Raw genomic sequence first — 11,504 nt, forward strand, 5'->3', positions numbered from 1 at the left:
GAACGAGCTGTAGCCCCTGGACGGACGGCGGCTTGCAGCGGCGGCGCGCGCGTTGGCCTCGGTGTTGTGCCGTATATGTCGATCGATTACTGAGGGGATGTGAGGCGTCAGACACAGACTCTCTCAGTTTGCTAAGACTAATCCTAGTGCAGGTTTCATAGAGGTTTCATGCACATTAATTAGGGTGTCATGTCAGCATTTTTGATGATGTGGTAGTGAGTTAATGAGGAGAGAGGTAAGAGGGGTTTTATCTAGATGAAACCATGTATGCACAGTTACCAACACAGTTTGTGTCTTGCATGTAGTGCATATGAAACTACACCATGAAATTTTGCATTGTAGAGGTAGTTTCAAACACAATTTCTTTTTCATGTTGTTTATGTGGCTATCTTGGAACATCAAAATGAAACTCTGGGATTAGCCTAATGGGCCTGGAAAACGAAAAGACAACTTAATTAGTAGACTAATCACCACAGATTAGTAGACTAATCACCACAGGTTTGCTCCGCACGTGATGCTTCAGAGAAGTGCCCGATTACCGTCCGTTCTGGCTTGGTTAGTAATAAAGCCCTGTTAGTGTCAGTACTTACTCGTGGAACTGTGATATTCTGGCCTTGCATTGGTGGCAAACTTAGTACGAATCACGAGTTCTACTGACATCGTTTCTTCAAAGCTCAGCCTAAATTCTCGAAGACTTGTCTTTCGAAAAAAAATCTCGAAGACTTGTAAAAATCGTGGCTTACAAGTTCAGATTCTTAAACTCAGCGCAGCGCAGCTGGAAGGTTCCTTCCTGCTTCGGATAACGCTGGCCTGATCAGTAAAGTATTGCACGACTTGAGTGCAGTCAGTCAAGGACCGCAAATATATGCGAGCCTGATCTAAAAAGAATTAATAAAGAGAACAAGAACATGGCTGAAACACACTGCATGCCGTGTAAGTTAACATGCCCGACTAGCCACGAACGCCCAAAGAAAGATCCGATCACGCACATGATGAGCCGCACATGACTGCCCGGCACGGTCCGATCACGCACATGATGGAGTGCAAGGCATCGCCGACGCCCCCCAGCTAATCGCCCATCTCCGGCCACGGGATCACGTGGCCACGCTCGGTTCCCCCCGTTCCCCGGGTTCCAGATAACGAAGATCTCGGAAGTAAACGGACAAACCCCCACCGCGTCCTCGCTAATTCCGCCACCGTTAAACCTATCGCAAAGCTCTTTTAAGCAGCTGAGCAGCTACATGAAATGATGAAAAATGAGAACTTGAATCACTTCGCCAAGGCGAAAGCTCGTAAAAGTGGCTTCGCTCTCTGTCAGAGCTCGTGTCGTGCAGTAACTGTTTTGCACCTGTCGGTGGATGCCCGTTCTTTCCGAGATCATGCGAGGGCGAAGCACGACCGGCCAGCGTGAAGCACGGTGGCGGTGGAGGACCAGGCTGTGTTGCCGCGTCAGTGCGTCACCGTCAGTGTTCGCGTCCCATTACTCCCAGGTCCCAGCCCAATCGCCCCGGGACTGACAGCATCAGCTCACCTCAGTATTAAAATCCCAGTCTCCCTCTGATCCTCTCCCCTGTAGCCCCTGGCCCTCAGCTTGCTCAGCTCACCTCGCCAGTCGCCACCACTCCGCCGCTGCCCCCCCACGCCCGGATCTCGCCATGGGCGTCGCCACCAACGGCTCGGCGGCGGAGCAGGCGCCCGCGCCCGCTTCGGCGCTCAAGTTCCTCATCTACGGCCGCACGGGCTGGATCGGGGGCCTGCTGGGCGGCCTCTGCGCCGCGCAAGGGATCCCCTTCGCCTACGGCGCCGGCCGGCTCGAGAACCGCGCGCAGCTCGAGGCCGACATCGACGCCGCGGCGCCCACGCACGTGTTCAACGCTGCGGGCGTCACGGGCCGCCCCAACGTCGACTGGTGCGAGACGCACCGCGCCGAGACCGTCCGGGCCAACGTCGTGGGCACGCTCACGCTCGCCGACGTCTGCCGCGGCCGCGGGCTCGTGCTCATCAACTACGCCACCGGGTGCATCTTCGAGTACGACGACGCGCACCCGCTCGGCTCCGGGGTAGGCTTCAAGGAGGAGGACACGCCCAACTTCGTAGGATCGTTCTACTCCAAGACCAAGGCCATGGTATGCATTGCTCTCTCCTCTTCTGGCTTTGGGGTAGCTTTACATGCTCAAGTTTCCCTCCAAATGGGAAAGTACAAATAGATCGGTGCTATTTTTACCCAAAACCTGGGATGGTCGTCCCGATTATCATAGTGAGAAAATGGGGCTGCCACTAGCTCAGTTTTCGGTGCTAGTTCGAGTTCAATTGGTGTGCACTTATGCTTAAGGTTGCTTTCACTTGGATCTGGTGTAGTCTGTACAAGATAGTACATGATATTGTGCATCTTGGTCAGCGGAATGGTTGATCGCGTTGCCCTTCAGCTTCGGTTGACTTTAGGAAAACTATAATTCATTTTCGAATACAACCTTCGAATATGTGCTAGAGTCTGTTTTGACTTCACAGAGCAGTCTGGTCCAGTCTTCACCATCCATCCTTACTAGATAAATGTTTGGATCCTGCCAGGGTGCTCTGTATTTGTGTTTGTATCCTATCATTGGCAGAGATTGGCCAAGAAGAAATTTTGTTTCATTTTGATCAGATAGACCTGTGGAGGTCGTCATTAATTTAAATGCAGATGCTCACCTCAAGATATACTCCCATCTTGTGCTAATTTGAATACATGTGAGGTTTACCTTTTATCTGGAGGAAAACTCTATAATCTGAATTGAGACAACAACCGGAAAAAAAATGAAAGACATATCTACATAGGTTGAACAAGTAAGCATCTTAGGTACAGCATTAGTAATTGTTCGCGATATCCCTTGCTACATTTTTGTTTGCATTGCACATGGTGCATTGCACTGCAAGGCACACCTCGTCTTATCTAAATAATTGCTTTCGTTTTCTCAAACTGTAGTTTCTTTCCAAACAGTGGCTTGTCCAATGGTATGGCACCTGCATCTTGTGGCTAACATCCACACTAAGAAGCAGCTAGCTGAGTTTAGAGTGGAATTTACAGGATATGATCCTATCAGTTCCTGCTAAGTCTTAAGGAAATCCTGAAGACTGTTGATTTTTTATAAATTAAATTTCTCAAGTGTGTTTTGAGTTCCAACTACCCAAAGCTAATGCAATATGTATTCTCTGGATAATGGCAGTATTTTTCACCCAAAGGAGATAGTTAAAAACGTAAGTTTCAAATACTATAGATTAGAAATAGCATATATAAATTAACACAGTGAATATATTTGTAGGATGAAATCACCTAAAATTTTATTGATAGAAGTGCTGACGTGATAGTGTGAAAACAAGGATTTTTGTCCAAAACCTTGTTATTTAACATTTTACATTCTGATTCAGACTTTAGATTATTGAGTAATCACTGAAGTTTGCTTAATGTTACTAGGATATGCATTTTGTTGACTACTGTGTCTCTTTGCTTTCATCTGAGCAGTCTAACGCCATGAGCTTGAATCTTGGAAAATAGTTTCTTAATTGCAAAGCAAAAGGTGTCTATATGTTAGCTGGGCCCTTATAATCTCTGTTTCTTTATACTTTACAAACACGAGCATTGGAACGTGGAAGTGCAAGTGTTTTTCACATGATGATTTAACTTTTAGATAGAGTAGAACACTGGGAGGCATGCAACTAGTGCACCCAAAAGTTGTCATTCTACCGCACACTTAACCCATTTGATGTTTTGAGGAAGAAACTATGCCTTTCTCATTTCTTTTGTAACTAGCAAATATGCCCGTGCGTTGCAACGGGTGAGAAAAAATTTGCACACCCACCCCTCGTCCAGTAAATAAACATGTCCCAAAACTCATGTGGTAACTTATTTATGACCTACTATTCTTTTATTCTATTGAACAAGGAACAAATCCTTGTTTGCTAACCATATTATTTTACAGCTCTGCCAATTAATCCCATTGCTATCTAATTCGATTAATAATAGTCTATTTTTTTTTGAACTCCATCTCTTACCAAATCTAACATAGCTAACATTACTTAATCCCCAAATTGCCGCTCATTTCTTTCCCTTCCTAGCAGGCTGCCGCACCCCGGCCTGCTCGTCTCTTTCTCCAGCTTCTCTTTTACACGAAGCTATTCAGCAGAAACAGAGCTACTTCTCCTTGCTATAACATTTGAGCTGATTCTCTTTGCTATAATCTTTCTTCCCCAATTAAACTCACCACCTCATCTCCTTTGGTTGATCCCCACTCGAGCAGCAACAGTAGGCACCCAATTCACTCCAATTTTCCTCAGCTCTCGTCCTCTCGATCTCTCTTCTTTCTCAAAAAATCCTCAAGCAAGCAAAACTGCAACACTTTCTATCCTCTTCTCGTTACTCCAATATTCCAAGGAGCTCCTCTTTGAATCGAACCGAAGCACCTTCACTTCCTATCCTTTCTCCTCTATTCCTTAACCTCCACGACCAAAGCAATCACACGCAAGCACCCAAGCCACCGCCACCTTCCTCCTTGAGCTTAAACCAGCAACTTGGCAGCATTTCCTTTTCTACAGGCCTCCTCAAAATCCATGCAGTCAAGCACCAATCATCGGTGACTGCAGGTTGATTCCATGAAAGTTTAGGGGGCTTTTTGTAAAATATGACGACAGTTGAACTACTCCAAGGATTGCGGGTTGATTAAAAAGTTGAGGGACTTTTTTGCAAAACAACCACGACGGTTGGAAGAAACAACCGCACTTTAATATTAGATAGAGATAATGTTGGCATGTTACCATGCTATTTTTCTACATTATTTGTATTTCATGTTAGTCCCTATATCTGATTAGATTGATAGAGCAGTTATTCCATCCATAGTGAACCTAACATTTATTTTCATAGGTTGAGGAACTGCTGAAGAACTACGAGAATGTATGCACCCTTCGTGTAAGGATGCCTATTTCATCGGATCTCTCCAATCCTCGTAATTTCATTACCAAAATCACCAGATACGAGAAGGTTGTCAACATCCCGAACTCAATGACAATATTGGATGAACTTCTTCCCATCTCAATTGAAATGGCGAAGAGGAACCTCACTGGAATTTGGAATTTCACAAATCCTGGTGTGGTGAGCCACAATGAGATACTAGAGATGTACAGAGACTGCATCGACCCAAGCTTCTCTTGGAAAAACTTCAACTTGGAGGAGCAAGCGAAGGTCATAGTTGCACCCAGGAGCAACAATGAGCTCGATCAAACCAAGTTGAAGAATGAGTTCCCGGAGCTGTTGTCAATCAAGGAGTCGCTGATCAAATACGTTTTCGAGCCGAACCGGAAGACACCCAAGGCTTGAGAGATGGAGCTGCACACGACTGTTTGTTGAATTGTTGATGCTATTTATTCTATCTGAATTGACATTTTTCTCTACTGAGATCATCAATAAGCACGCCCTGTTTCGTGCGCATTGTATTTGAAGCAGATAGGTTTCTCATAGGATGTCATGCCATACTGCTTGTTTACGGTCAGATTATAACACGGAGCTAGACAAGGTGTAATTTAACTCAGGTTTTATATGCCTCCTGGGGTCTTATCAATACGATGGGAATGGACTGATGAGCTTCCTCTGTTGTGCCATGTGACTGTAGCTCACGATCTGTTTCATTTGCAAACTTTTATCTGGCAATGACTTTGGATTCCTAGCTAATGTAGGTATGGGCTGCTTGCATTGCAGGTATGCTTCAGTGCTTCGAGTACTTTTTTCTGAGAGGTTGTATCTTCCGACTGCACAACTGTATTTCCTCAGTAATGATAAGTTCTGGGCTTTTTTTTGTTTTGAACTAGGAGGGCTGTCGCATTGGCAACTGCATTTCCTCAGTAATGATGAGTTCTGTGGGCTGTGGCATGGGCAGCTGCGTTTCCTCAGTAATGATCAGTTCTGTGGCATTGGCCCGTTGGGTGTTTGGGAGGGGGTGCTAAATTTTAGCCCCCCATAATCCATTAGCCCTTCAAGAGATGCTAAAATGGACTAGAAGTGCTAAAAGTGGTCCCCCTCCTCCATTTTTCCACCGGTACCCCGCACCCATCCTCTCTCCTCCCACTCCCGCACGTGCGCCACCACTCCCTTTCCCTCCCGTCTGGATCTCGCCCCCTCCGCCGCTCCCTCCGCCGTGCCCTCTCCGCCGCTCCCTCCGCCGGCGCGCCTCCGCCGCCGCTCCCTCCGCCGCGCCCCCTCCTCCGCGCCCCCTCCGCCGCGCCCCCCCTCGCCTCTCCCTCCGCCGCTCCCTACGCCGCTCCCTCCGCCGACGCTCCTCCGCCGCCCCTCCGCCGCCCCTCCGCCGCTCCCTCCACCGCGCCCCTTCTGTCGCCCTCCTTTTCTTCCCCACCCCGCCGCCTTCCTTGCGTCGCCACCCCACCGCCGCTCCCTCTGCCGCGCCCCCTCAGCCGCGCCTCCTCGCCGTCCGTCACTCCCCACCACGCGTGGCGGCGGCGTCCCCACTCCACGCCGCTCTAGCTTCAGATCCAGAAGCACCACTCGCGCGTCGTCATGGACGGCCACGGCGACGACCACTTCTCGCAGCCGGATCCGGCCTTCCCCTCCGGCGCCTTCGACCTTTACTCCCAGGCGGATTCGTATCAAGGACCACGATCCGGGATGCAGGCCTTGGATCTGAACTCCCAGGTCGACGAGTTCCCCGCCTTCAGCTCGTACGCCGACATCCTCCGGGGTGAGGACGGCGGAGTTGCTCGAGGGGGCGGTGCTCGCACCCCCGGGCTTCGCGTGGCCCACAATGGTGGCGGAGACAGCAGAGGAGGAGGCGCCACGAGAGGTGGCGGCGCAAGTGGGAGCAAGGTTCGCGGCGCCGGGGGGAGCAGAGGATGCGGCGCCGCGAGAAGCAGAGGTGGCGGTGCAATCCGTGGCGGCGGCACTGGCGGTAGCAGAGGTGGTGGGCGCGTGACTAGGAACCTATTCATTGGTTCCGCGTCTGATGGTGGTGCTGCCGGCGGCGGTGGACGCGGCGGTGGACGTGTGGGTGGGCGTCGTCGACGTGGAGGCAGTGACCACGAAGGTTACCTGTATGCTGACGAAGGAAACGCGCCAGAGGTTGCTGATGGCGTCGAAGTGATCTTTCCTGGCTCTTCAAAGGTAATTATCTAAACTTGAACTGCAAGTTGTATGCAATGAGTTGAATTGCGCCAGAGGTTGCCAGATGTATGAATGTTGAATGTTGATTCATTTGATTCCTGCTAGTCTGATGTTGAATGTTGATTGCTGATTCATTTGATTCCTGATCCTTCTAGTAACCCAGCGGCATATGTATGAGTAATTCAAGTAGATTACCTAAGCTAAGCTAGTAATCCAGCAGTACTGATTCATTTGATTGTATGATTCATTTGATTCATTTGATTGTACTGATTCATTGCCATATGTATGAGTAATCCAGCAGTAGCTAAGCTAGTAAGAGTGGCTAAGCTTTTTTGTATGACTTTTTCATATCCTTGTGTGTTTGCACTAGATTACCTATGACAAGGCATATTGGTCAGAACCAAATACACATTTGTTCTGTAATTTGTGCGTTGAGCAAATTAGAGAAGGGAATTGTCACAAAGCTACCATGTCCGCAAGAGGTTACAAAATAGTGCAAGAAAAATATTTTGCTGCAACTGGATTGAGACATAAAAGGAGGTAGTTCAGGAATAGGATACATGGATTGAAAACATTGTACACCTTCTGGAGGGGCTTGCAGACAGAAAGTGGCTTGGGAAGGGCTTCAAATGGTGCTGCACAGCTCCAGATTGGTGGTGGGAGAAAAACACAAAGGTAAGTCACAGCTTCAAATGGTACTGTTATGTGCTCCTGTCTTATGTAGAAAAACACAAAGGTAACCACCATTGCATTTGTTTTGCAGGTTCCCAAATCAGAATGTAAAAAGTTCAGATATGGTGTTCCAGAGTATATGGACCAGCTAGAGGAGATATTCCATGAGGTTGTAGTAGATGGGTCTACCTCCTTCATACCTGGAGAAGAAGATGAAGAACCTGGAGAAGAAGATGAAGAACTTCATGGAGAACCTGGAGAAGAAGATGAAGAACTTCCCGGAGAGCAGGGGCTCCCTTTTGATTATGATGACAGCCCAGTTAGTACTAATAGCAGGAAGAGGGTTAGTAGTACTAGCACTAGGTCCACTGCCACAAGTCCTGGAAAGAAGTCCAAGAGTCCTATGGTTCAGGTTATGGACAAGATGTTGCATAAATGGGTTGAATCTGATGCTAGGCACCACAAGATACTGAAGAAGAAGGTGGACGACAAAACTAGCAAGGAGATGCAGGAAAGAGCAGAGTTGAAGAAGTGTCAAGAATTGGCCTTAGAATGTGGTGGTGCTGCTGATAGTGTTGAGTACTATGCTTGCCTGAGCATTTTTAAAGATGGAATGCACAGGGAGTTCTTCTGCAATATCCCAAGTCCTGAAGCTAGGCTGGTTTTCTTGAAGAGATGGTGCGAGGAACACAAGATGTACTAGTTTAGGCCCTGTTGAACTGAGTTGTTTGCTACTTTCCTGTCTTAGTGTGTTTGAACTGAGTTGATTGCACTGAGTTGATTGAGTTGATTGAACTGAGTTGTTTGTGTTTGAACCATGTTGTTTGAATAAAATGAGTAGTGTTCCTGATTTAGGATGAAATAGTACTAACCTTTTGCATTGTTTATGATTTAGGATGCTAGTTCTTCAACTGAGTTCTCAAGTGATGATGAGGATAATCATATTATGGAAGAATTATCTAGTGAAGATGAAACTATGGAGCTCATATTGCACTGTCGTAAGAGGAATCGGGAGTTCGTCCAAATGATGTTAACCCTCGGTATGTACTACGAATCTTACATACACAAAGCTCCAAGGAGGGTTGCAACAGTGACGGGCATTGAATGGGTAAACGAAACATTATCAAATACGACCTCTTGTTATAACATGTTTAGGATGAGTTGCCCATTATTTCATCAACTTCATGATTTATTGGTTGACTCCTATGGTTTGAGAGGGACTCGAGATATGTCAACAGTGGAGGCCTTAGGAATGTTCCTATGGATACTTGGTGCACCGCAGTCACTTAGGCAAGTTGAGGATCGATTTGTGAGGTCGTTGGAGACAATAAGCCGTACGTTCGACAAAGTGTTAGGCACTGTTCTTAAGCTAGCAGTAGATAATATTAGGCCGCTCGACCCTCAATTTAAGACGGTGCACAAGAGATTACTCAACCCTCGGTTTGCTCCGTATTTCAACAACTGTATAGGAGCTATAGATGGGACACATGTTCCAGTTGTGGTGCCAAGTGAAAGGTCATGCAATATACAGGGAGGCACGGGTATACCTCACAGAATGTGCTAGCTATTTGTGACTTCGACATGAGGTTTACATTTGTTGTTAGTGGATGGCCTGGATCGGTCCATGATATGAGAGTGTTCAGTGATGCCATAGAAAAATACGGTGACAAGTTTCCACATCCTCCTACAGGTACACTAGTTTCTATACGATAGTTTTTTTGCCTATATGTTCTCTAGTTTTTTTTACCTAACAAGTCTGCCTTTATTTGTAGGCAAGTTTTACCTAGTTGATTCGGGGTATCCTAACCATCCCGGTTACCTAGCACCTTACAAGGGTACGAAGTACCATCTACCGGAGTTTCGTAATGGTCCAATGCCCAGAGGGGGCCAGCACAGCTAGCGCAGCACGCATGCATGCAAGGGGGGCCAGCGAGGGGGGCCAGCGCATGCATGCAAGCGGGCGGGAGGGGCAGCGCGCGGGCGGGAGGAGAAAAGCAGGGGCATGGTAGTCATTTTCACTATTAGGTGCTAAATTTTAGCCTCCCATCCAAACACCCTAGGTACTAAATTTTAGCCTCTTTATTTGAGTGGGCTAAACTTTAGCCCAAGGCTAAATTTTAGCCCCTCCTCCCAAACAGGACCTTAGTTGAGGTTGCGTCATGGTACAACCGAGTTGTTAGGGTATATGTCAGGCTGTTATAATAAACCCAGCCTAATCGTCACGCCAGGGCTCTTCTTAGCCAGTATAAATACATTCACGCGGCCTCCTACGGGAGGTGAGAACACTTCCTAACCTTTACATGGTTATCAGAGCCTTCCTTTATAAATACATCTACAATGTTAATTATCCCGTCCTCGTTCATGGCGTCCGGCTCAGCGCTTCCTGCTCCCTTTGGCCGTCCAATCACTGAGAAGCTCATCAAGTCCAACTTTGTCCTGTGGAAAGTGGAAAGTGGAAAGTGCATATTCTTCCTGCCTTCCGGGGAGCATGGCTCGAAGGTTTCCTCGACGACAGCATGCCGGCACCTGTGAAGGAGATTGACGTCAAAGTCGGTGACAAGGACGTCAAGCAACCGAATCCTAACTATGTCAAGTGGCTAGCCATGGATCAGTAGGTATTCAGTTACTTTGTTACATCATTATCACGTGATGTCCTCTCCCAGATTGCGACGCACACTACTGCCGCCCAGGTGTGGGCGGCACTGGAGGAGATGTACTCCTCCCAGACCAGGGCCTGGGCTGTCAACACCAGGATAGCCCTAGCCACAATGAAGAAAGAAGCCATGCAGAACTCGGAGTATGCTGGCAAGATGCGCGCGCTTGCTGATGAGATGGTGAGCGCCGGCAAACCTCTCGATGATGAAGAACTGGTCTCCTACATACTGACCGGGCTCGATATGGAGTTTAATCCTATCGCGTCTGCGGTCCTTGCTCGCGTTGAACCGATCTCGGTCAGCGAGCTCTACACCCAACTGCTTGCCTTTGAGCAGCGATTGGATCTCGTCGGCAGCGGCTCTGGGTCATTAGCAAACTCTGCTACCTGTGGCTGTGGTGGCAGTCGTGGTGGCGGTCGTGGTTGCGGAGCAAACCGTGGCCGCGGCAATGGTGGACGATCACATGGTGGCTTCAACAACAACTCCAACGGCAAGCCCAAGATCAATTGACAGCTTTACAAGAAGGATGGACACTCCATTGTCAACGGTTGGTACCGTTATGATGAAGATTTCGTGCCACCAGAAGAGAAGACCGCAGCAGCAACAGCAACTAATAACTATGGTGCTGACTCAAACTGGTGAGTGACTCCGGTGCAACAGATCACATCACAGGAGAATTGGACAAGCTGATGCTCCGAGACAAGTACACAGGCAATGAGCAGATTCATGCTGCGAATGGAACAGGTATGAACATTGCACATATTGGTCACACGATTTGCCATACCCCTAGTCGAAATCTTGTTCTTAAAAATATCTTGCATGTTCCACAAACATAAAAAAATTGATATCTGTTCATCGTCTTGCTCTTGACAATAATGCCTTTCTAGAGTTTCACCCACACGTGTTCTTTGTCAAGGATCAGGTGTCAAAGAAAACCCTGCTTCAAGGTAGGTGTAGAGGCGGCCTTTATCCCCTTCCAGCTGCTTCGTTCAAGTTCAAGAATAAACATGCCTTTGGTGCATCTTCCGATGCAACCAGTT

General features: G+C 47.9%; 2 protein-coding genes and 1 non-coding gene across 3 annotated transcripts; all 3 read left to right on the forward strand.

Moving 5' to 3' along the window:
- Positions 1-1,550: 1,550 nt before the first annotated feature.
- Positions 1,551-5,628, forward strand: LOC117866881 (bifunctional dTDP-4-dehydrorhamnose 3,5-epimerase/dTDP-4-dehydrorhamnose reductase). The gene is made up of 2 exons (XM_034751180.2): positions 1,551-2,126; positions 4,895-5,628. Exons 1-2 carry the CDS (start codon positions 1,656-1,658, stop codon positions 5,345-5,347), a joined length of 924 nt encoding a protein of 307 aa, XP_034607071.1. The 5' UTR covers positions 1,551-1,655; the 3' UTR covers positions 5,348-5,628.
- An 868-nt stretch (positions 5,629-6,496) lies between these two features.
- On the forward strand, positions 6,497-10,083 carry LOC117856066 (uncharacterized). Its single transcript, XM_072291146.1, has 3 exons — positions 6,497-7,138; positions 8,706-9,500; positions 9,583-10,083. Exons 1-2 carry the CDS (start codon positions 6,539-6,541, stop codon positions 9,372-9,374), a joined length of 1,269 nt encoding a protein of 422 aa, XP_072147247.1. The 5' UTR covers positions 6,497-6,538; the 3' UTR covers positions 9,375-9,500; positions 9,583-10,083.
- A 576-nt stretch (positions 10,084-10,659) lies between these two features.
- Positions 10,660-10,798, forward strand: LOC117841757 (small nucleolar RNA Z247). The gene has a single exon (XR_004637346.1). It is a non-coding gene; the product is annotated as a small nucleolar RNA Z247 (small nucleolar RNA).
- The last annotated feature ends 706 nt before the right edge of the window (positions 10,799-11,504 follow it).

Source organism: Setaria viridis, chromosome 1, assembly GCF_005286985.2.
Source record: "Setaria viridis chromosome 1, Setaria_viridis_v4.0, whole genome shotgun sequence".
In the NCBI taxonomy this organism is placed as follows: Eukaryota; Viridiplantae; Streptophyta; class Magnoliopsida; order Poales; family Poaceae; genus Setaria; species Setaria viridis.

Bases quoted from the DNA above. Each gene is read 5' to 3' on its own strand.
- LOC117866881 (XM_034751180.2), top strand. From the start codon at position 1,656: ATGGGCGTCGCCACCAACGGCTCGGCGGCGGAGCAGGCGCCCGCGCCC. The intron at 2,127-4,894 runs GTATGCATTGCT...TTATTTTCATAG, and splicing joins ACTCCAAGACCAAGGCCATG to GTTGAGGAACTGCTGAAGAA.
- LOC117856066 (XM_072291146.1), top strand. From the start codon at position 6,539: ATGGACGGCCACGGCGACGACCACTTCTCGCAGCCGGATCCGGCCTTC. The intron at 7,139-8,705 runs GTAATTATCTAA...TTTATGATTTAG, and splicing joins TCTTTCCTGGCTCTTCAAAG to GATGCTAGTTCTTCAACTGA.